Source organism: Coturnix japonica, chromosome 8 (genome assembly GCF_054131305.1).
Source record: "Coturnix japonica strain WE chromosome 8, WE-NBRP24, whole genome shotgun sequence".
Taxonomy (NCBI): Eukaryota; Metazoa; Chordata; class Aves; order Galliformes; family Phasianidae; genus Coturnix; species Coturnix japonica.
In genome coordinates, this window is record NC_140670.1 from 21589275 (window position 1) to 21609836 (window position 20562).

Genomic DNA, 20562 nt, shown 5'->3' on the forward strand with positions numbered 1-20562 from the left:
AAGTGAACAGGCTTCTAGTGACTGCCAGCCCCACTCACTCTAGGGCTTCTTTAGGATAAAACCCTGCCTTCAGGGGTTGCCAGCGTCCCTTCTCTCTGATAGTATCCTGCTATAACAGGTGATGTTTTTCTGCCTTCTTACTTTGGATCATCGAGCTGGAGCTGTTTCCCTAAAGTGACAAATTGGGTCATTGCTATGATTTCTAAGTGGGAAGCAAATAGAGCTTTGCAGTCTCCGTGCCTCCCAGAGCAGGAGAGTAAATGCTGCTGAGCCAAATGGTGCTGCACCTGAACAGAGCTCGATCAGCTGGAAGATTTGTTCCCTTGGCTCTCTAACACTTGGCATTTGAATGCTAAGATGGTAAGTTCAGACTCCTTGTCCGCAGTAGGATGCTAAAAGGCAGATCTTTTAACAGAGTAGAAAGAGGCATCTCTGATGTGTGTCGCTGTTCCAGCTTTCATGGGAGATGCGAGGCAAGCTGTGGGACTGCTCAAGGAGCTGAGATACGTCATTCAAAGACAGCAAGAGAGTGAGGATGGATGTCCAGAGATGGAGCTGGGAAAGATGGTTCTGCATCTGCCAGGGGCTATAAATCAATTCTGCTGCCTTAGTCACAGGGCGCTTGGATTCCCCTATGGCTCAGTTAAGGCACAAATAAGCTCCTGGGGAGCTAAGTATTGCTTGCAGCACATGCTGTTTCAGCAGCAGCATCTGCCTCTTTGCTGGCATGAGAGCAGGCCTGTGGGAGGATATTAATTCTTAGCCTTGTGCTTGTGTTCACCGGGGCAGTTATTCATAGGAATTCTTCTTTCACTTTTCCCAGCCCATGTGTCTAAGGTCTCCATCTATTGCTTGACAGCAAGAACGGCTAAAAGGGGGCTATTTTCCAGCCTCTCGGACAAGAGGCTGATGAAGCAGGCTGGACAGTTGTCCGAAAATAACAAGGATTTCTGGAATAAGCTGATGCAAGTCAGCAGCAATCAGCACTTACATTGATGCAACTGTGACAACAGTTAACAGTGTTAGTTGTAATGTAGGAAGCTTTTATCTTGTGTGAAAGCAGGACTTGGTTAGGGTGACTTCTAGCAGGAGAGGAATGGAAACTCTGCTGTTACATGCTTAACATTTGGAGTACAGGATAGTTTCTTGCAGAATGACATCTAAGAACATTGTTTCCAGTAGCCCCTGCCAGGCTCTAGTCTGCTGCTGGGAAACTTCGCTGCTAAGCCTGGCTGTGTGCAGAACCCACTAAGGAAAATCTGAGCTTAGGGCACAGAGATGATGTCTGCTCCGTGCAGTCACATCTGATGTCAGCAGAGGATGTGACATGTTTCTGGCAGTGTGATTTAGCACTGGGAGCAGGTCACGCTGCTGGTGTGATATGGTTAAAGCTGCTGGTGTTGGTTGGTTGTCCAGCTGTTTTTTTGGGGCGGAGCTTTGGCTTTGGGAACATCTGCACAATCTTTTGCTGACCAAAATGAGCCATTCTGCCCATGTTCTGAGCTGACTCGCAGCCCTGCGAGTGTGTTTAACACAAAGAAGAGCCAGAGGTGACATCATTGTGGTGCTACTGCAAGAATCTGCCCCTTTGGGCAGTGCTATCAGCTCCCCAGGTTGTATTTCCTCAGCAGCATCTGGGAAGTGAAAGTACTCAAGGTACCAAACCATTCTACTAGCTACAACTGAGGCACCAAGCTTTCTCTTTGAACGTTTTTTTATTTCCAGACTTTCTTTTCTGTACATTTTTTTGCACCAATAACTGAAAAGCCAATTATTTGATGGAAGCATCTCACTACTGTCTCTTAATTCTTTCCTCATTTGTAAGGATGTGCTTTTCTATTTTAAGTGATGGACCTATTTAATTACAGTACCACCTACAAGCCTCTTTGTAGGCACGGAAAGAAAACAGGGCTGTCGCTGGGCTAAAACTCCTCTTTTTGGAATAAAAAGAGAGCTGCCGTGATGCCTCATCTCAGCCTTCTTTGCAGACACCTGAGCATGTGACACACTTTTTGCAGGAGAGAATATTAACATGATATAAACTTAATTCCTTCAGCTGATGACAGCTTCACATCATCCAGTTCTTGCTGAGCTTTCCACTCTCCGTAGTGCCCAGAGGGATGATATTCCAGGACTGCTTGAGGTCTGTCTGTCATTTTTTAATATGTTGATGTTTCAGAAGTGGGACTCAGCAAAGCTGGGGCTGGGCAGTTCATGTTATAGCAAACATAAAGAAGTCGGTTGCTGTAACGGGCTGCTGAGCAGCCTGCCCCAGTTGCTCATCAGTGGCTCCGTTAAGTCAAACCAGCAGCCTGTGCTCTCATTTCATCTGCTTTGCTGGCCGGAGGCATTGCCTGGTCCTTCATCCTCACCCAGAGGCCTTTCACCTGAGTGAAGTGTAGTTTGAAGATGGGGGTAATGGTTCTCTTGGGAGACTTGGATTGAGGTATCATGCTCTTTGTACATAAACTCATAACTCAGTGTGACCTCAGCTTACAAATGTCAGGGAGAGCCTTTTTGGAAAAGGTCAGGTTGAGATGCTTGGAAGAAAATGACTGGTTGTTTCAGTCCTGCTCTTTGTTTAATAAGTGAATGATGCAAGAATTCCACAAGTCAGATCTGCTTTGGGAGTTAGGAAGATTTTATTTTGATGGCGTTCCTCTTTAAAAATAGGAGTTAAACCACGTGCCTGTGCTCTCACATAAAGCCTTACATTCCAGCTTTCAGAAAGGCTGTGGCTTACAAAGCAAATCCAGACTGAGGTGTGCTCACCTCATTGCCAGTGTTCTTACACGGCTGTGCCCAGCTGCTCACTGCCTGCTGCAGCTTCTTCTGCCCGCTCTCTGGTTATAGATGGGAACAGGTGCTGCAGAAATGGTGTACAGCATGTTTGAGATCACACCTATTCTCTACTGCTGGCTCATGGAAGAGGTGATTGGAGTGTTCCAGTGCTGAGTGCTGCTCTGACAGAGGCTTTAGTGCCTCCTGGGGCAGTGGAGAGTGGTATTTCACCTTGCAGCCTTCTCATACATTGTACAGCTCCTGCTGTTTGTTTTCTTCTCTCTTGGTATAGAATTACTGTTCTGCCATGCTTTTGGCCTGGGTTTTCCTCTGCCCTCATTTCTTGTGTGAGGGGCTGTGTGCCATCGTGGTGCTGACCATGCACACGTTTGAGAGGATTCCTTCACAATGTGCCTTGTCCAGCGTTTTACAGTCCTCACTTCTTCAGCATGAGATGGTAGAATATAAAGTAGGTCACTTTCTGTTTTTCTCAGTTCTGCAGCTCTTGTGATCTTTGAATTCTTTCTGAGTGTCAGACAGTTCTGGAGACTGATGTGACAGGGAGAGCTCAGTGGTCCCCTGAAGTCTCAGTAGTCAACTTAAGATTGAGCCTTAGCAGACCAGTAGACCCTCTTTCTTCTTATCCTTAGCATGCCTTTGGAATACCCTGCTTAATTAGTGCCCTTGACTTGCTTTTGAGAGATGAGAAGGAAGAGCACTGACAGCTTTCCCAACACACAGCCATCGCTGGCTGCTGTGATGCATGCTGTGGCTGCTGCCAGGCCTGCCCTCCTGTTCAGACTGAGCTGATTGTAGCTGGCAGTTGTCGTCTAGAAGCAGTAAACCAAGTGAACAGCTCCACTTATTACCATTTATAAACATGCACCAAACAGAAGCTCTAGGCACAGCCACCAGCCAGTCCTTAAAAGGCATATGGAAGGAACTGGGTGTTGCCAGGGTCAGGCTGCTGCACATTTGCAACAAAATCCAACTCTTTCTGGTACATGTATTTTTCAGCTGGCCAGCTTGCTTGTGTTTTTTTTTCCCCCACAGCTCAAGAGGACAGAAGTATTGGGGTTGAATTATAGCACCATTGCAGGGAAACTTCCTGCTGCGAGTGGTGCTTCCACACAAGCTGCCCCCAGTGATGCTGAGCTCCTCAGTGGGCCACTCAGCAGATGTGCCTGGTTGTTAGGCAGGAAAAATCACACTTGTAAGAGCATAAGGTGCAGTTTCTTATGAAATTTGCAAAGCAAGCATGAAATCCTCTTTAAATAGAGTCAAAACTTCGTATGCAAGAATAATATCAAGAGGGCAACGCGGCAGCAATTTGGGAGGAGCAGGATTTAAGATTCCCATTAAAACAAAAATAGTTGTGCAAATAAAACCACGAGCTGATGCAGTACAAATTAGCAGTCTTAAAACCCGGAGAAAAAGCAGCTGAGTTATTAATCCCTGAACTGCAGCCCCTTAAGTCCTTTCAGCGAGTGACTTCTGCTTGTCGTCTAATCCCTTTGGAACGTGGAAAACAGCCCCAGAGTTGTTCTCTGCTGCGTAGTAAGAGGAAATTAACCAGCGAGCAAAAGAAATTGATTAATTGGCAACAGAAAGGAGCTGTGTATGCACTGTATCTAATTGCTTTTTATTTTTGTGTCATCTTCCAACTTGTTGGAAGACACAGGTTTGTGGGTTGCGTATGCAAAAATATGCCTAAAAGTAATTCACTGAGGCTTTGAACCTTCAGAGATCATTGTGTGCATTGCCATATATTGCTTTGGACAGCCTCTAATGGGGACGTTGCTCAGCCAAGCTGAATTTTATGCAGTAGAAATTCAAGCTGAAATTGAACACACCTCAGAATCACGGAGTAAATCAAATCTTATTTCCTTGCTTGCAGAGAACGTGGGCTGTGTGGGCTTTCTTCCTCCTCCTCCTCCTCAGCAATTTTTATCCTGCCAGGTCAGAGCTACCTTCTCCTTATGAGAAATACTGAGCGAGTGGCTTCCCTGAGCCTTATTCAAAAACCCATCAGAGCTAATAGCTTTGAAAATGTTTGATGTCCAAGAGGCACTTGGGAGCGCTAAATCCTCACAAAGGGATTTTTAGGCCGTAGAACAATGATGTCCTCCAAGCGCTGCAGAAATTACCATGGAGCTGATATTTCCATTAGTGATCCTGGAGATTCATATCCAGATATATGGCAAAGCAGAAATTGAGAGAGAAGCCTTGGTGATCAACTCCTTGTCCCCAGGTGAGAGTAGCATCACTCCAGGCTAAGCATTCAGTAGTATGTACATGTACAAATACATCCTGTCTTTGTGCTTTTTGATTGAGAGGAGAGGTAGTTCTGCAGGTTGCCGCTCTGTGTGTGCTGAACAGCTCAGCTTGAGGATTCTACAGCCAAAGGTGCTTTGCAAGAGAAGTATATGCTTTGTCCTCCTCATCCTTGGGAGAGAACAACTTCAGTGCCAGCACAAGTCACCTTTGCCTTGAGCATCAAAGGTGGGCATAGAGCCAACACAATCATCTTATCTGGCTTATTAGCAATTAACCTTCTCTTTGTCGTATGTTCTGTCTGCCCAGCAACCAAACTCCTGCAGAGTTAGTACGGTCACTCTCATTGAGGTGAGGTGCCTCTTTTCAGCCTCTGCTCAGCCACAACTTCTGAAGGCATTTGTCTTCTGTGGTGCCTTGGGGTGGCTCCTGAGAGCATCTGAACTGTGAGAGAGCTGGTGCTGGAGCACCAGTGGGTTTGATGACTGTAAGAACAAATGTTGCATGGATAATTGTGAAGTTCCCAAGCATGTAAACCCTTCTGGTCCTCCAAATATCTTTGGGTTGCAAGATGCCACTTTACCGTGGCAGAAATCCTTCTAGAGATGCAGCTATTGCCTCTGGCTGCTTCTCTTAGGTACAAGGAGAAATGACTAGAAATAATGGGGAGTCAGCAACTTCCAGTGCTTTTGTGTTTGTTTCAAAGAACGCGTGCAGGTTTCTTTCCCTGAGAAGGGCAGTGACAGGCAGCAGATGATTTCTGTGTATGGTCCCTGCCCGAATCTCGGCTCCCACTCAGATTCAACTTGCTGACAGCTGTCCTCCACCACATCTCCACCCCAGTCAAGTGTCTCAGCCCACCAACTTCAGCATCTCACAACGCCTGTCCTTGCAAGTGATGCTCTTGGACAGCAGCCTCTGTGTTTCCAGCTGTCTCGCTAGCCTTTCAAATGCTCTTTCCAAATTAACTTAGTAATCAACTTTAAGCAGCTCTGTGATTTTTTTAATTACATTTTTTCTACGGGTGAAAGACCTTTTCTGGTGGCCATGAATGCTTCCAAGCATGAACAGTCTCATTCTCTTTCAGCTCTGGTCATTGCCCAGATGGAGTTTGAGATGGGTTACACATTCCTACAGCATAAAAGGGGATAATTTTAACAAATTAAAACATCAACTAGTTTTTCTCTTTCAGCATGTCACATCACAAATGATTTGGTTCTCTTATTTCTGTTGTCATCAGAGATGTTCTCTTTTCCTTTTTTCCCAGCTGCATGATGGAAATTAGAGTAGGATCCAGGAGTGAGGAGTCAGTTGGGACCGATTTGGTCCTGTGTTCTTTGTGGAAATCTCATAGTTATCATAATTCTTAAAAACCTGTACAGTTGCAATCTCGGTTCCTAGGGAACAGCCACACGGTCTCTTCTTCCTCGGCCCTTCTCAGCTATTCCTGATACCATCAATGCACCCCATCATTCAGCACCTTCAGTGCTTGTGTCCCAAATGTACTTCTAAGTTGTGTATTAGGATGGCTTCATTTGGAAATGAGTTTGTTTGAAGGAAGGATTGTAGGCTCTGTATTGCAGCTGAGGTAGCCTGCGCTTATATCAACTTAAATCAGTTTTGGAACTTCAGCCTTAGAGCACACATTTGGCAATGATGGGATTTTCTGTCTATGTGGATCATCCAGCAGTTTTACAGCTGTCTGTTCCAATTCCAGACCTGCAAAGACATCCATAGCTAAAACTTTTGTATGGATTGAGTCACACACCAGCTTCAGAGCACTGTGCACCTTTCCCTGTTAGCTGGCTTCCCTGGCATCCTGCTACAACAATTTTTGTCCCTAGGGGCGATGCTGCTATTTGTAGCTAACAACTGACTACAGTTCTGTTTCTTTTGGGCCATATCCTCAGTGGGAATTTTTTCAGATTGAGTTGATAGGGCTCTTAGAGCCTTGAAGCTGTAGGAAAGCCTGCTGGATGCTGCCGTGCAGGGAAGGACTCTGGGAATCATTCTGCTAAGTCTGACAGCATTGGCTGAAGGCTCCATGGTCATCAGAAAGGCAGGCAGGGGATTAGAAAGTATTAGAGAGAAAAAAATCAAAATAAAACAAAATAAAACAGTACTGTGTTGCCATTTTATAAAGCTTTGATAATGCACATTTTAAGTGTTGGACACTGATTCAGCCTCCCTTATTTCAGAAAAGGTGGTGTAGAACTGCAGGATAGTCCACGTCCTGTAATGCTTTGACCCAGCACAGCACCACACAGCTGTTTGCTCAATGCCCCCTGCATGGGAGGAGGGAGAGAACTGGAATCTAAATAGAACTCATGGGCTGAGGTAAACCTGTGCTCCTCTGGTATCTTGGTTGTCCACACTTCTTACTTGCTTTTAGAAGTTGTGGTTTTCCCCATCTTAAGATGGTCTTGTTCATTTACCATTTGTGGTCAGCTTCCAACCCAAGTCATTCCAAGTCCCCTTGCTTCTGTCTTTCAGGTTAAATTGAATGGCAAGGGTGGTGTTTCTTTTTTTGCGCACCTTGTCTCCCGAGCCAGCCATCTTCTGGGAAATCTTAATTTCTTTATTAGGAAGCAGCTTCCTTATCTTCCTCTTTCCTCCTGGTGCACACCAGGCGTGCTGTTATCGCCTCATCAAGGCAATCTGAACCCAGAGTTGTGTATTTCCATTTCAGACTTTGCCAGGATGCTTTCTGCCCGCCGTGCCTAGAAAGGTTTTATTTCTGACCTTCTCTTAAAATCTTCAGCTGCTGTTTTTCAGGTTCCTGTGGCTGTCTTTGATTTCTGTACCAGCTGTGTGTGTCCTGACTTCTCAGGTTGACCGGAGCAGCAGCCCACAGCTTATATCCTTAGGAGCTGTTTTCAACTTCTCTCTTGTTTTGGGCAGCAGGGTTGCTGACCTTAATTGGTTGGTTAACTGGTACGTTGGAAAGCTGCTGCTGACTGTTCTCTCTATGCTCAGGGAGACAAAATGTTCCTCTAAGAGAAGTTAGCAGCAGTGAATGTACACAAATCACACTGTTCATTTGCAGAATGCTGGCTGGCCAGGTAGGCTGAAAAGGTAGCGTGCACAGTGAGCATAAGGATGCTTTTCCTTTTGTTTTGGTGACAGCAGTTGATTTACTGCTGTGCTAGAATGCAGCTGGTGGATAAAAGCCGCTCCTGGAACAGCCCATCACTTTTCAGCACTTAAGTTAATTGTGAGCTCAATGGGGAAATAAAAAAATTAACGGTCCAGTCCATAGCTATCTGCAGTGCATTTGGAGCCTTGGCAGAATTGCAAGTGCTCTCGCATACGTAGCAGTGAAGAGTGTTTTCATAAATGCCACCAGCTGGAGAGAAGGGTTCACAACTTCAAAACGGACTGTAACTCCAAAATAGCAGATCGATCTATCGCAGGGTTTTACGCTCCTGCCATCATCCTGTCTGCTGCCTGCATTCCTCACAAAGCTTCTAACAGCAGGGAAGTTCATGGGCTCTGCTTCCTGGCAGATCTCTCCATCTTGGTATGAAGGTCTACCTTGGAGGGTGTTTATTTTATTAACTGATGATTGTGAAGACAGTTGGAGTCATGTTTATTTGGTCTTTTCCTCTGCCTGGAGCTGGATGATGGTTTGGCTTTGGGTATTTGTGAGGTCAGACCCTCCATAGATTTCATCCTGTGCATTAAACTGTGGGAAAAGACTCACTGACCCAACCAGCCTGGAAGCGACCCAGCTTTCAGAAATATCCCAGTAAAGTTGAATACCTTCTGGCTTCAGGTAGACGGTGATTTGGAAACCTGAGTGGAGCAGATCTCTCTTGTCTGAAAGCAGGATGCAATTTCTGCTTGCAGCGTTGGGAGAACGGCAGTTGTTTCTGAGTCAGTGCATCTATTATTTATCATTCAAAGAGGCACCTGGTGGGCAGAGCAGGAAAGAATGCCACCAAACACTCCCACTCCATGGATGGAAACTGTCGACTTTTTAGGCTTGTGCCTTTAAAGATCACAGATCTTTGTGTGATCATTGAGTCTGAGCTGCAGAAAATCCGAGCCCAGCAGAATGGCTGAGTGCTGAGATATGAGCAGAAGGGGATGTGAAGTGTCCTCCCTTCATGTTGCAGGGTAAAATAAAAATTATCTCTTATCTTACCTACTATCAAAACCTTTTGCCTTATGTAGGGAGGTGGTAAGGCCTGGATTTCAGTACTGCGAGTTCAGATGGATGAAAGCAGCTCTCAGGAAGGATCTGGGCCAAGGGGAGTTGTGTTTGGCTGGGCCCAGTGTGGTGCAGCACACAGCAGAACTACCAGCAATGGCCAGGAGTGATCAGCGTGGTGCAGCCAGCAGCAGGGGAAGGCTGGAGGTCCTTCCCTTGCATTGTAGTGCAGGCAGCAGGTGCTTGGTGCAGGGGATGCGAGGCATAGGAATAGGAATGGCAACGTGTTGTGTATCTTGTACATGCATGGTGTGACAGCTTGCATCTCATGCCCAGATCTTCCTTTCCCACTGTGTTCATCAGACCTACTCTGCATCCGCAGATGTGTGCTGTACACAGGAATCTGAATTGTGACTGTCATAGCAACATCCTCCTCCTCTTCCTCTTAGCATTCATGAGCATGGGATTAAGACTCATGGCTTGATTAGCTTGGGGGTGGAGGGTGATGTTGGAGCACCAGCACTGCATTTAGCTCCAGAAGAGCTTCAAAGGTAAGGTAGTGCTGGGGCAGAGAGAGAGCTCTGTGCTGCTGCTTGTCCCAGGATGAATGAATGGGAGCTGCTTCCTGCACACCTGGGTAGTGCTGACAGCCTGAGTGGATCCTCTCTGAGCTTGGCTTAGGCAGAAGGGGAGAGGGAGCTGAGAGCAGCGGGGTCTGGGCAGACTCTGTTGGGAACTGTGGCAGCTGTGTGTTTGTTTTTATTTAACTTCTAATTATTTCATTATCTGCTTTATCTTTGGCACTTCTGGGGATTAATTCTAGCAAAGACTCCAGCCTGCATCAGCAACTTTTAAGTTGCTCTGTGAGAAGTGTGATGCCATTTGGAAAAATATATATATATCATTTTCCGTATTAATTAGAAGATGCTATTGCAAAATTTATGTCAATTATCTAGCACTTTGTTATGGAGAGGCAATAGTCTCTTTGTAGCCCAGGTGGCAGCAGCCTTTTCATTACAATGAGGAATGTTGCTGTTCAGTTGGATTCACTGTAGAGAAATGCTTGGGAACAGTGAGTTATACATTAGTGTAGGGGGAAGGTTTGGACTAAATCCGGAGGAAATAAACCAGTTAGAGGACTCTGGTATAAAATGCACATCAGGCTTTTAATGGAATAGGAAACCCTAATGCCTCTTTTAGCCTCATTCCTGTGAGCTGAAGGGACAGCCTGCAGGGTGTGCTCGCGGTGTTTTGGAGGTGGGATTGTGCTAATTCTGTCTCTGTCACAGAGAGGACAGGAGGTTTGCTTGTTTGTACCCCTTTCCTTGATCCCTGTGCTGTATCCACCCATGCAGAGGCATTGCTGAGGAATGCTCCATGCTCCAGTGTGGGACAGCAACTTTCTAGTCTTGCTTAATGCAAGGTCATCCAATTGGTTCCTTTCCAACCAGGTTTGTGCCCTGGTAGCTAATGACCATCTTGCAGGTCCACAGAGGCTCTAGCAAGGTGCTGGCACCGCTGGCTGATTGCGTTCTTGTCTTCTGTGCTGATTGCAAACACTGTGCAGAGACCTTGCTTTCTTCTTCCTTCTATTTTTACTCTGTTCTTCTGACACTATTTGCTTCTCAGAGCCTGCACGCTGCCAGGTTTGCTGCTGGGTGGCACAAATTGGTGTTCCCTAATTCTACATTGCACCAAGTCAGTACAGTTGCAGATGACATAAGTTTCTGCAGGTTAAAACGTTACTGATCAGTGAGGTGTGTTGTGCATCTGGCTTTGATGTTGACTGTGTTCTCCTGGGCAGGATGGGGGGTGAAATGCTCTTTGGTTGCTTGTACTTCACTGTCTTCTCCCCTGTAACTAGGAATGGGATGATAGGGAATGGCCTTCAGTTGTGCCAGGGGAGGTTCAGCTTGGATGTAGGGATAGATTTCTTCTCAGTCAGAGCAGTGAGGGATTGGCACAGGCTGCCCAGGGAAGCTCAGGGACATGGTTAGTGGGTGTGATGAGGATGGGTTGACAGCTGGACTGGAGGGTCTTTTCCAACCTTAATGATTCTATGACTCCATCATCTCAGTTCTGATGTTTTCTGCTCTTCTCTGGAGACTTCCAGGGAAAATGGGTTGGGCAGGATCCTGAAAGAGAAATGTGTTGCTCTGAAAGTTAAGTTCTCCTGGGTCTTTTGTACTGGAGAGAGGCATAGATAAAGGTCTTGTGCATTTAGCGCACAGGGACACCCTTGCAGTAGTTTTCCTGAGCAGAAGTCAAAGCAGGTGTAAAAAGGGCAGAGGATGCCAGCTCAGGATGTTGTCACGCGGAGGATGTGAGTATTTGTCATCAAGCAGAATGCTGATGCCTTTCAAGCCGTCATGTTAGATGTTCTTAATACCTTGTGCTGCAATCTTTAACCTCTCCTCCTTTAAGGTGCAGCTGCATCTTAAAGAGCAGATGGAATTGTTTCGAGGATGGCAGGTCCTAATCTCAGTAACAGCTCCTATCCATTACAGAGCATAAGTGAAATGATCCGTGAGTGGGTTTATCTCAGATCCCACGTAGCATTTTTTTTTTCTCTGCAGCAGCAAGAAAGGGAAATTATCAGGCAGTGAAGAGAAGCTGTTTATTTTTAACTTACCCTTTCTTTTTAAGTTCTATTTCATAATTAAAAGAAGATAAGATATGGAAACCAATGACTGTTCACAGCTAAAGGGATAAGCTGATCTCAAGTTTACTTGGGAGATTGCGATAAGGGATGAGTAACACAGCAGGTCTTGGGGTCTCTTACTCCTTTGCTGTCCTACTGGAGCAGCACACAGTGTTGTGAGCTGCCTTTCAGAGGTGGCACGGGAGGGCTGATTTACAGGATGCTGCTTACAATGCTAACTGCTGCCTGCAGTGTACTGTTCCTCACCTTTCAGACAGGGCTGCTCCCCTGTGTCTTACTAATCTTGGTCCGTTTGGCTTCCTCCGAGTGACAAGAGGACAGCCCTCTGATTCATGCCAGCTGCTGGATGCTTTGTTGCTCCGAAGGTGCATTACACTTCTGATCTCTGTCCCTCGTGGATAGTTGTACCCTAAAGTAAATCATTCCTGTACCAAGCTTTCTGTCTTCCGTCATTGCTCTTGGCTCTGTACTTTTTCTCCCAACTTGTGCACGCAGCAGTAAGAGGGCCAGGCTGAATTTGGAGATGGCTGTTACTGCAAAGAGTTCTTCCTCTGCCAGTGGGGCTGACAAACAGAATTAGGAAATGAGTCCTCCCGTAGAGGCGGCTGCATGCTCCTGCAGCAGGACACTGACAGGCTGTTCTGAAATAACCTCACTAAGCACTGATTCCTTCCTCTGACTTGTCTCTGCAGCGCTGGAGGGCAGTTGAGCTGTGAAAATGGTGCCATGGGACCATCTCACCCAGCAACCGCTTCTGAGTCCCTTTTTCATGGCCAGTCCTCATTTGGGTGATGTCCTTTGAGTTCTGCCTTAGTGGGAACCTTGTGCTTAGCCTGTGTGGGACAGGGTACTCTTCTTTTGCACTTGACACCCTTTGTTGTGCTCGTGGCTGCACGTAAGCTACTGTAATGCAAACTTCAGATGTTGATATTCTGTGGTTCTGTTTAGCTCTGAGATCAAATGGTAACAGCCTAGGAAGGGAATTCTTGTGTTTAAGAGAACTGTTTCAAGCATACGTTTTACTCAGGAGTACTGAGCTGTATGGTTCCTGATAGGAAGATTACTGCCACTTACCATCTCACAAATGCTTCAAAGAATGCATTTGTCCAAGCAGTGCTTTGAAGCTAAAAAGTATTGTGGGAGTCCCTCTTACTGTCCCTGAGTTAGGAGAGCAAACAGTTCATTAGGGCAGATGTGTAACTATGAATTTGCAGTGCTGGGAGCAGAGTAAGGCAGCAGCCTAAGCAGAGTGATTTGGCTGCAGTGACTGCAGGCATCAAAAAGGGATCTCCTGGGCAGGAAAACCTGGATGTGCAGCTCTGCTCGTTCCTAATACTGGAATTCATTGCAGACTTGGTCTTACCTTAGAGCCTATCAAGTTTATTCCCATCAGCAGAGAATGCAGCGCTCAGTATGGAGGCTGACCTGAGCCACTGCAGAAGTCAACATTTAAGCAGGTTGTGGATTGTAATTAGAAAGCTGGCAAAACTATTGCTGTGAGGAGATAGGGGTCAGGCAAGCCTCTGTTTGTATGGTGCCTATTGTGTTACGTTTGGGTGTGCACGTGGTAATTAGCTGCTTAACTTAATGAGATCATATTTACATCTCCGGTGATGTAATAGTATTTGGGAAACTGCTGCTGCCGTAGTTAGAGGCTCGTCCACTGTTCTGGTGAAAGCAGAAATTCTGTATATTTGAGAGCTGTTCCTTAGTGGCATTAGAAGTATTTTTGTGCCCACCTCCATTTTATTAGTCATGAACCAAATATTGACTGTTAAAGCCATTTATGTTGCACAATCAGGTGCCAGAGATGTGATCTACCACAGCCTTGTTCCTCCTATGTGAAGGCATCTGCACCTGCTGATGTTTCTGCTGCATTGACTGTCTTTGGCAGGTTTTGGAAGTGGTGCGCTCCAACTACGACACGCTGACCCTGAAGCTGCAGGATGGACTGGATCAGTACGAGCGCTACTCTGAGCAGCATAAGGAGGCTGCCTTCTTCAAAGAGCTGGTAAGCTGCAAAATCAATGGCTCTGTTCTGAAGCTTTTGCTTGTGGTCTAAGAAGGCCATTTGGGGTATAGCTGAGCAGCCCAATTACTGCATTGTTGGAGACTGTACCCAAAGGTGGGGCAAGGAGTAGAATCCAACAAATGCTGTGTGTTGGCTGATCTGCAACTGTGTAGCTCCCTGCCCTGCACAATATGGCTGGGGGGGAACCACCGGGCTGTTGAGGCCAGCAGAGTCTCTGTTCCTTCTTTGTGTGGGGATCTAATGTGCTTTGTGGTGATAAGTGTGTGCTGGAAGATCTGGCTGCTCCCACCTTGATTTTATGGCATAGAGCACGTGTGTCTTTTTGCTGTTGTTAGTGAGCCCGCACACTGTGGGGCTGAGCACCGTCGTGCGATGCTGGTCACACACCTGCCTGCACAGGCTTTCCTTCATCACTCCCAAAATCAGGTTCCCAGGGAAAGAAAGCAATGACATTGTCTAGAAATATCTCCTACTGCCAGAAAAGAGAACTAATGGTAGGAAGCACCACAATAAGCAATTCACTGGAGGCAAAACAGCATCCATCTAATCTGGGCTGGTGTTCTTCAGCAGGCCAGTTTGCTCACCCTGCTGCAGGGAGCTGCATTATGGTTGTTGGGTCAGGGCATTTTCCCATCCAGCGGAGCCAGTGGTTTTTAGTGGCTGGTAGCCCTGAGGAAAGCCTGTTTTTCCCTCACTTTTAAATCGTTATGACTTGAGTGAGAGGAGCGGTCTCTGACTGGCAGCTCTTTCCACCGGTTTGAGGAGTGCTTGTCTCCTCCAGCCCTGTCCGCTGATTGATGAGTAACTGACGCCAGCCCACTCCATCACGAGCCTGCAGGAGTCTGGGAGTGTTACGCCTCCTTCTGTCTACTCTGCTCCAGAGCAGGCGTGCCTGAGTCGCTTTTGATCCCTTGTGCTGCGTACTGCTTAACCTTTTAATGTCTTTCTATGTCATTTTGGTACTAACCACCCAATTAGGATACGGACAAGAGCCATTTCTGACCACTTTCATGTCTTTCTTTGCTGCTTTGTGCCCGTTATTTTCTCCTGCCCTGCTGTTTGATACCATATCTAGAATGCACACAAGGAAATGTGACCGTAGCCTCCCTATAACAGGCTACTGTACCCTGGCAATAGAATACATCCATGTTTCTGCTGTCATCTTCTCTGTCCTGGGGGTTCCTACCCTCCTCAGCCTGTTTCTCCTTCCCCAGCCTCTCAGCCACGTGCTTCCTGCGTGCCCCACTTTCTCTTTGGCCTGGCAGGAGCTCTGGCTGATTATGGCGATTGATTAAAATGACATCCTCAGCTCTAAGATCATCACAGCTACCAAACAGTGTGGCCCCTTTTTTATGTATGCGTGATTCCTCCAAATTATGGATCATTTAAGAATCTGTTTAACGTAATCCAGACCCCCCTTCTGAATATTACCAGTCCAGCCACCCCTGGGACCTTTTCCTCAAGAGCAAGTGATGCCTGAATAATTACCGTCTAAACGTGCTGATTGACCCAGTTGTGAAACAGTTTAATCCACACTTCTCTCGATGCCCTGAGAATTGGGACCCTATTAAAGGTTTTTTACTCACAGCTACAGAAAATCCCCTGCTTTCCATTAAGCTGTTCCCTCAGCACAGCAGGAAATCAACGTGATAGGTTATGATTTGTCTTCAGCAAACCCGACTCTCCTCCGGTCCTCCACACTGTTTTTCCTCTAGGTGCACAGAAACGGATGGCTCTATTAACTTGTTCTCACAGCTCATCTTAAGGGCCCTGCCCTGTCCTCCCCAAATCCTCTTCAAACTGGAGAGCTGGCTTCCTTTTCTCTCTGGCTGTGGTTGTTGCTGGTGTGGTGCTGGATGACATCCCCATACCCGGTGTGCTGTGTTTAGCTGCTAAGATTGAAGGACTTCACAAAGGGGGGAAGAGTGAATTTGTTTTGTGGGCCCTTCTACCAGTGGAGCAGGGCTGCTGGTGAGCTGCTGGTTTCCAGTACAGTTTCCAAGCTCGTGCTAAAATCCTAAAGAGGATTTGTTTGCAAGTAACTCCTTCCAGGTTCTGCCTGATTTTCTTGTCTCTGTCTGTGACTGCGGGACTGAGTTAAGGCAAACCCTGCTCGGTGGGGAATGACATGCAGGAGCCATTTTCCTCTTCAGCCTTCTTTTCATCTCCCTTTGCTCCCATTAAGTGGGTGAGCAGAAACTTCCCCAGGCCATTCTCTTGGCTCCTTTATGCTCAGAAATCTTGTTCTCACTCCTTTGACATGCCTTGCTAATGCACTGCTTCACTGCTCTGGCTTTGCCTTCTGTGCTGCTCTTTCTCGCTAATCCCAAAGAAAAACCTGCTTTCTTCTCCCATTCCCCTTTCAAAGAAGTTTTCAAAGGCTTGCAGCGTTGTGATGGAAGGTGATGCGTTTGTATCAGCTGCATTTTCTGGCCTGTTGTGCCGCCTTTGAGGACTCAGAGGAGGAAGTTGGGAGGTTTTCTAACTCTTTTTTTTTCTTCTTTGAAATGCTGGGGATGCCATTGGAGGTCTGTGCTGCTTTGATAGAGTGAGCAGTATGGATGTGGGCTTCTGGACCCTCACGTTGCAGCTGCAGAAATACACAGAAAGACATTCAGCATCTTTCCAAGCAGTCTGCAGCTGGATGGGTTTCAGCGGAGTCTCAAAATAGTCTGATTAGGGATTGATTTCTGCGGGGAAAATTACACTAATTTGACTTTTAATTAGATATAACAGTCAGTGTAAACCTTCCTCCCATTGTACAAATCTCTTAAGAGCTGCTTGTTGATTGGAAACAGGTTTAATTGATGGAACTCGCTACAAGATAGGAGTATCTGTACAGTGTTGCACAAACCCAGCTATAATGACCCAAACTAGAGCTGAGTAATGTTTGCCTCTCATGGTTAATGCCTCCCATTCATTCATCCCATCCTCTGCTCCTTGTTCTCCAAGTGATGCATTCCAAGCGTGTCCCATTTCTCCAAAGTCTGTGGGTTAAATGAGATCCGAGCTGCTAACAGAGAGAAAACAATTTTAAAGGCTTTTCAGCGTGCTCTATCCAGAAGCAGGAGAGGACGCACGCGCTGCTTTGAGTGCCTCACAGAATGAATGCTGCAGCTCTGTGCTTACTTTCAGAGGCTTTATCAGCCCTCCTAAAGAGATCTGGCAGCTCCCACGCCAGCAGCCTGCTGCAGCTCCAGGAGTGCTCCTGGGGGTACCCTCATGGCTGGAGCAGCTCGACCAGCCTGCAGGAAGCTCCTGAAGTTCCTGCTTGCTGCAGGCAGACACCTGGCTGCTCTTCCAGCCCCAAAAGAGGAATAAGCTCCAGCTCCCTGTGCTGAGCCTTGGTGCTGGACATGATTCGATTTAGCTTTAATTTGAGCTATTCTTACCTTTAGAGCCGGTCGGCTCAGAGCTGCCTGCTGTCTTGGAGCAGAAATGCTGGGCAGAGATCTGCAGAGATGTCAGGGTCATTTTGTGTGTCATTATCCCTCTCGTTCCTCTCCCAGATCTGTGCTATAGCAGATCCAGGTCTGTCTCGACCGCTTTTGGCCATAGTTGGAGTAAGCTTCTCTTGAAACCTGGGGCTATCCTTAAGTGAAAGCTTCAGCTATCCATTCCCTTGCTTCATAACCCGCAGGGTTAAAAGTATTTCCTCTTTTCCAGTGTAAATCTTTTGTCTTAAATTAAGCTGAATATTTCTTGCCCCATCCCTGGGGAGCCGGGAAGGTATTACTCACTGTTCTCTTCCTGACCTCATTTTACGTATTGGAGAGCGTTTGCTCTGTTCCTCCTAAACCTTCTCTTTGCAGACTAAATAGGCTTAATTTCTTCTGCTCTGCCCCATAGCTACAATTTCTGCTAAGCCTTGTGCTCTCCTCGTTTGTCACTCCAGCTTCTCTGCTGCCTCACCCTCCTTACAGACGTGTATGTGGGTATGGTTTCGGTGCCTCCTACAGCTGATGTCTGACCCCAGCAGCAGTTCCTGAAGCCAGGGGCTCGTTTCTGCTTGTTCCTTCTGTCATTGGGATGCACAGAAATGCTTCTGGCCATAATAGGATGCTGACTTACACTACTTGCAGCATCTTTCTGCCCTACCTGTTACCCCATCCCATCCCCCCAGGGCTGCAGGAGGGGCCCTCACCAGAATAAACTCCTCTTCCAGCCCCCACTGTTGGTTCCCTTATTCTGCTTCTGTTTATTTCATCCTCCAATGCTTTTAAAAAGCACAAAGCACTAACCAGGTCAGCAACAACCTTATTATCACAGGCTCCAAGTCTCTGGGAACTGTAATCCCGTTGTTTGGATGAGCTCGTGTCAGTTTTGCTTTCTATCACTGCTGCACAGGCGCTGACACAGATGATGTTTGACTCTGTTTTCTTGTTGCCGAGTGCAGCTGAGACGGAGCCCAGTCTGGGGCAGGCACTCAGAGCTGGGAGCTGCTGTGCCACGGGGCTGCCCACCTCTTCCTGCAGCCTGCGGGGGTGGCCACAAGCCAGGCATCATTAAGGGGTTAAGATGCATCCTCAGAGACAGCTGGCCATTCAGCATCGAGTTCAGGGCACTCAGCATATGCAGAATATGCAGAGCACTGGCTGCAGCAAGTCCTCTAGAGCCATCACAGCTTCATGCTGAGCTGCGTCAAAGTTGCTGTGCTTCCCGGGAGCCAAAAAGCATCCCTTGGCTAAAATGTCTTGCTTTGTCTCCATCAGGTTCGGTCCATCAGCATCAACGTGAGGAAGAACCTTGCTTTCAACACGCTGAGCCAGGAGCTGCTGCTGAAGGAATTCTCCACCATCTCTTGAAGCAGAGGCACAACTACTGCACAGGGCTGGTGAGAGATGGGCCCGGCTGGGCGGGGACACCCATCTGCAGCCTTCCACCTGCAGAATAGACTGCACTTCTTCCAGGGGAGAGCCTTGCTGCTGTGTGTTTGATCCCAAAGGCATGTGTTTCAATGGGACTGTGGCTGAGGAGTCGGCCTATGGAGGAGGAGGAAGCAATTCTGTACCGTGCCAGGGGGGTGGGCAGCTGTTTCTGTGAAGCAGCAACGGGAGATTCCTTCCACAGCCTCAGGGAGGATGTACTGGAAGCCTTCGTAGCAGAGGTGGGGAGAGCTCACAACCAAAACAATAAAGTCACTGTGGCTGTGTGAGGCAGTGCTGGGTGGAGGTCGCTCATCTGTTCTACAAGAAAGTTCTCCGAGCCCTGACAGCTCTCTGGATCCACCATCCCTCCTGAACCGTAGGTCAGATCCACTGCCGTCCTGCTGGGAAATCTGGGGGGATGTAAAATGAATTCCCAGGAGGGCAGGGCCCAGGTGCTGCTGGTTTCAGATGTCAGAAAGTGTTGCTTGTACCAAGCCATCTAATTACTGAAGAAGGAGAAATTTTGCCTCCAAGATCTGGTTGCACCAGCGTGCAGGATATCAGCCACCAAAGTGAGTGCTGTGTAACCGGAGGCCGGCTCTGGTTGGGGTCAGCGCTGCTTCCAGCAGCCCAGCACATCCCTGCTGTTCATAGGTTGGAGGGTAATGTTTAGATATTCTACTTCCATGGGTCAGAGAACAGCCTGACCCCCTCCCCACTCCCTTTGATGCCCATCAGAGACTGCATTGCGACAATCCTCTTCCTCACAGGAACATCTGCCTTGCCCATGTTTGCAAGTGCATGATGAGCTTCCTGAGCTGACAAGTCCCCCATTTTTCCTTGCGTGCAGCTTGCAGCTACTGCAGTTCAAACACAGCTGCACAAGTAGTTGGTTCACTTTCTAGCTTGTCTTTCTGTTTTCCCTAAGCAGCCTGCAGCAGAGTTCCAGGAGCAGAGCTCCAGGGTGGTTCTCTGGGGTGCAGGGAAACCTTTCTGCTCAGCCTGTTGGAGGGCAGAACCTGTGCTGAGTGCTGCCAACTCAGGGATATGCAGCATAAACACCTTCTCCCTGTTGGTGCATTTTCAGCTCCCAGCAGCGCTGTTCAGACCTGACTGTAGGTCGCACTAAAGAAGTTATTTGCATCCCAGATCCGCTTTTTTTTTCTCCTAGAAAATGAGAAGGAAGACACAAGTGCCTGGCCCTGCTCTTAGTCTCACAGCTTGCAGTGCTGTGAATGACATCGCGCTCATTCTCTGCCAGTCTTAGGCCATGTTTATTCATGTCAACATGTACCAATTACTTTCATGTTTCCCCTCTACCTGCCGTGAGCGTGGGGACCTGAAGCTGCGCCCTTGGCTGCAGAGCCCGCTGGGTGCTGTGTCTTCCTTGGGAGCATCAGCTTCTCCCTGCAGAGGCCTCTTGCTGCAGCGTGGGGCTGTCTGGCTTCTGTCAGCTGAGCCAGATCCCAACCTGCTGCTGTGCCCTGCGAGTGTGTGCGTGTCAGCGGGATGGTGCTGGGCCAGCAAACGGGCTGTGGGGAAACACTCAGCTTGAGAGCAGGCTGGGGCAGCTGGAAGGTGCTCATTTCCCTGCTGGCAAAGGGGTGGGAATGGGCTCAGTCTCCCCTGCACTGCAATGAACCCGGGCTGTGGGTGAGAGCAGCTCCTGAGGTTGTCCCCGCTGGAAGCTGAGCTGGGGAAGACTGCCACGCTCTTGTCACACTGTCACCACCCCAAGCACTGTAAATGGATGTACATACCTACCTAGAGCTCAATAAATAGCGGAGCCCTG

The 20562-nt window shown here is 47.6% G+C and overlaps 1 protein-coding gene across 4 annotated transcripts in view; it reads left to right on the forward strand.

The window, feature by feature from the left end:
• Window positions 1–20562, forward strand: part of ARMH3 (armadillo like helical domain containing 3) — a 110202-nt gene extending 89640 nt beyond the window's left edge. For all 4 annotated transcript variants that reach the window (XR_004307748.2, XM_015866959.3, XM_015866958.2 and 1 more), the window contains 2 exons: window positions 13765–13881; window positions 18615–20562. Coding sequence is in view for 3 of the 4 variants with exons in the window: in XM_015866959.3 (XP_015722445.1) it covers window positions 13765–13881; window positions 18615–18707 (210 nt within the window). In the remaining variant the exon portion in view is untranslated. The remainder of the gene's footprint in view (window positions 1–13764; window positions 13882–18614) is intronic.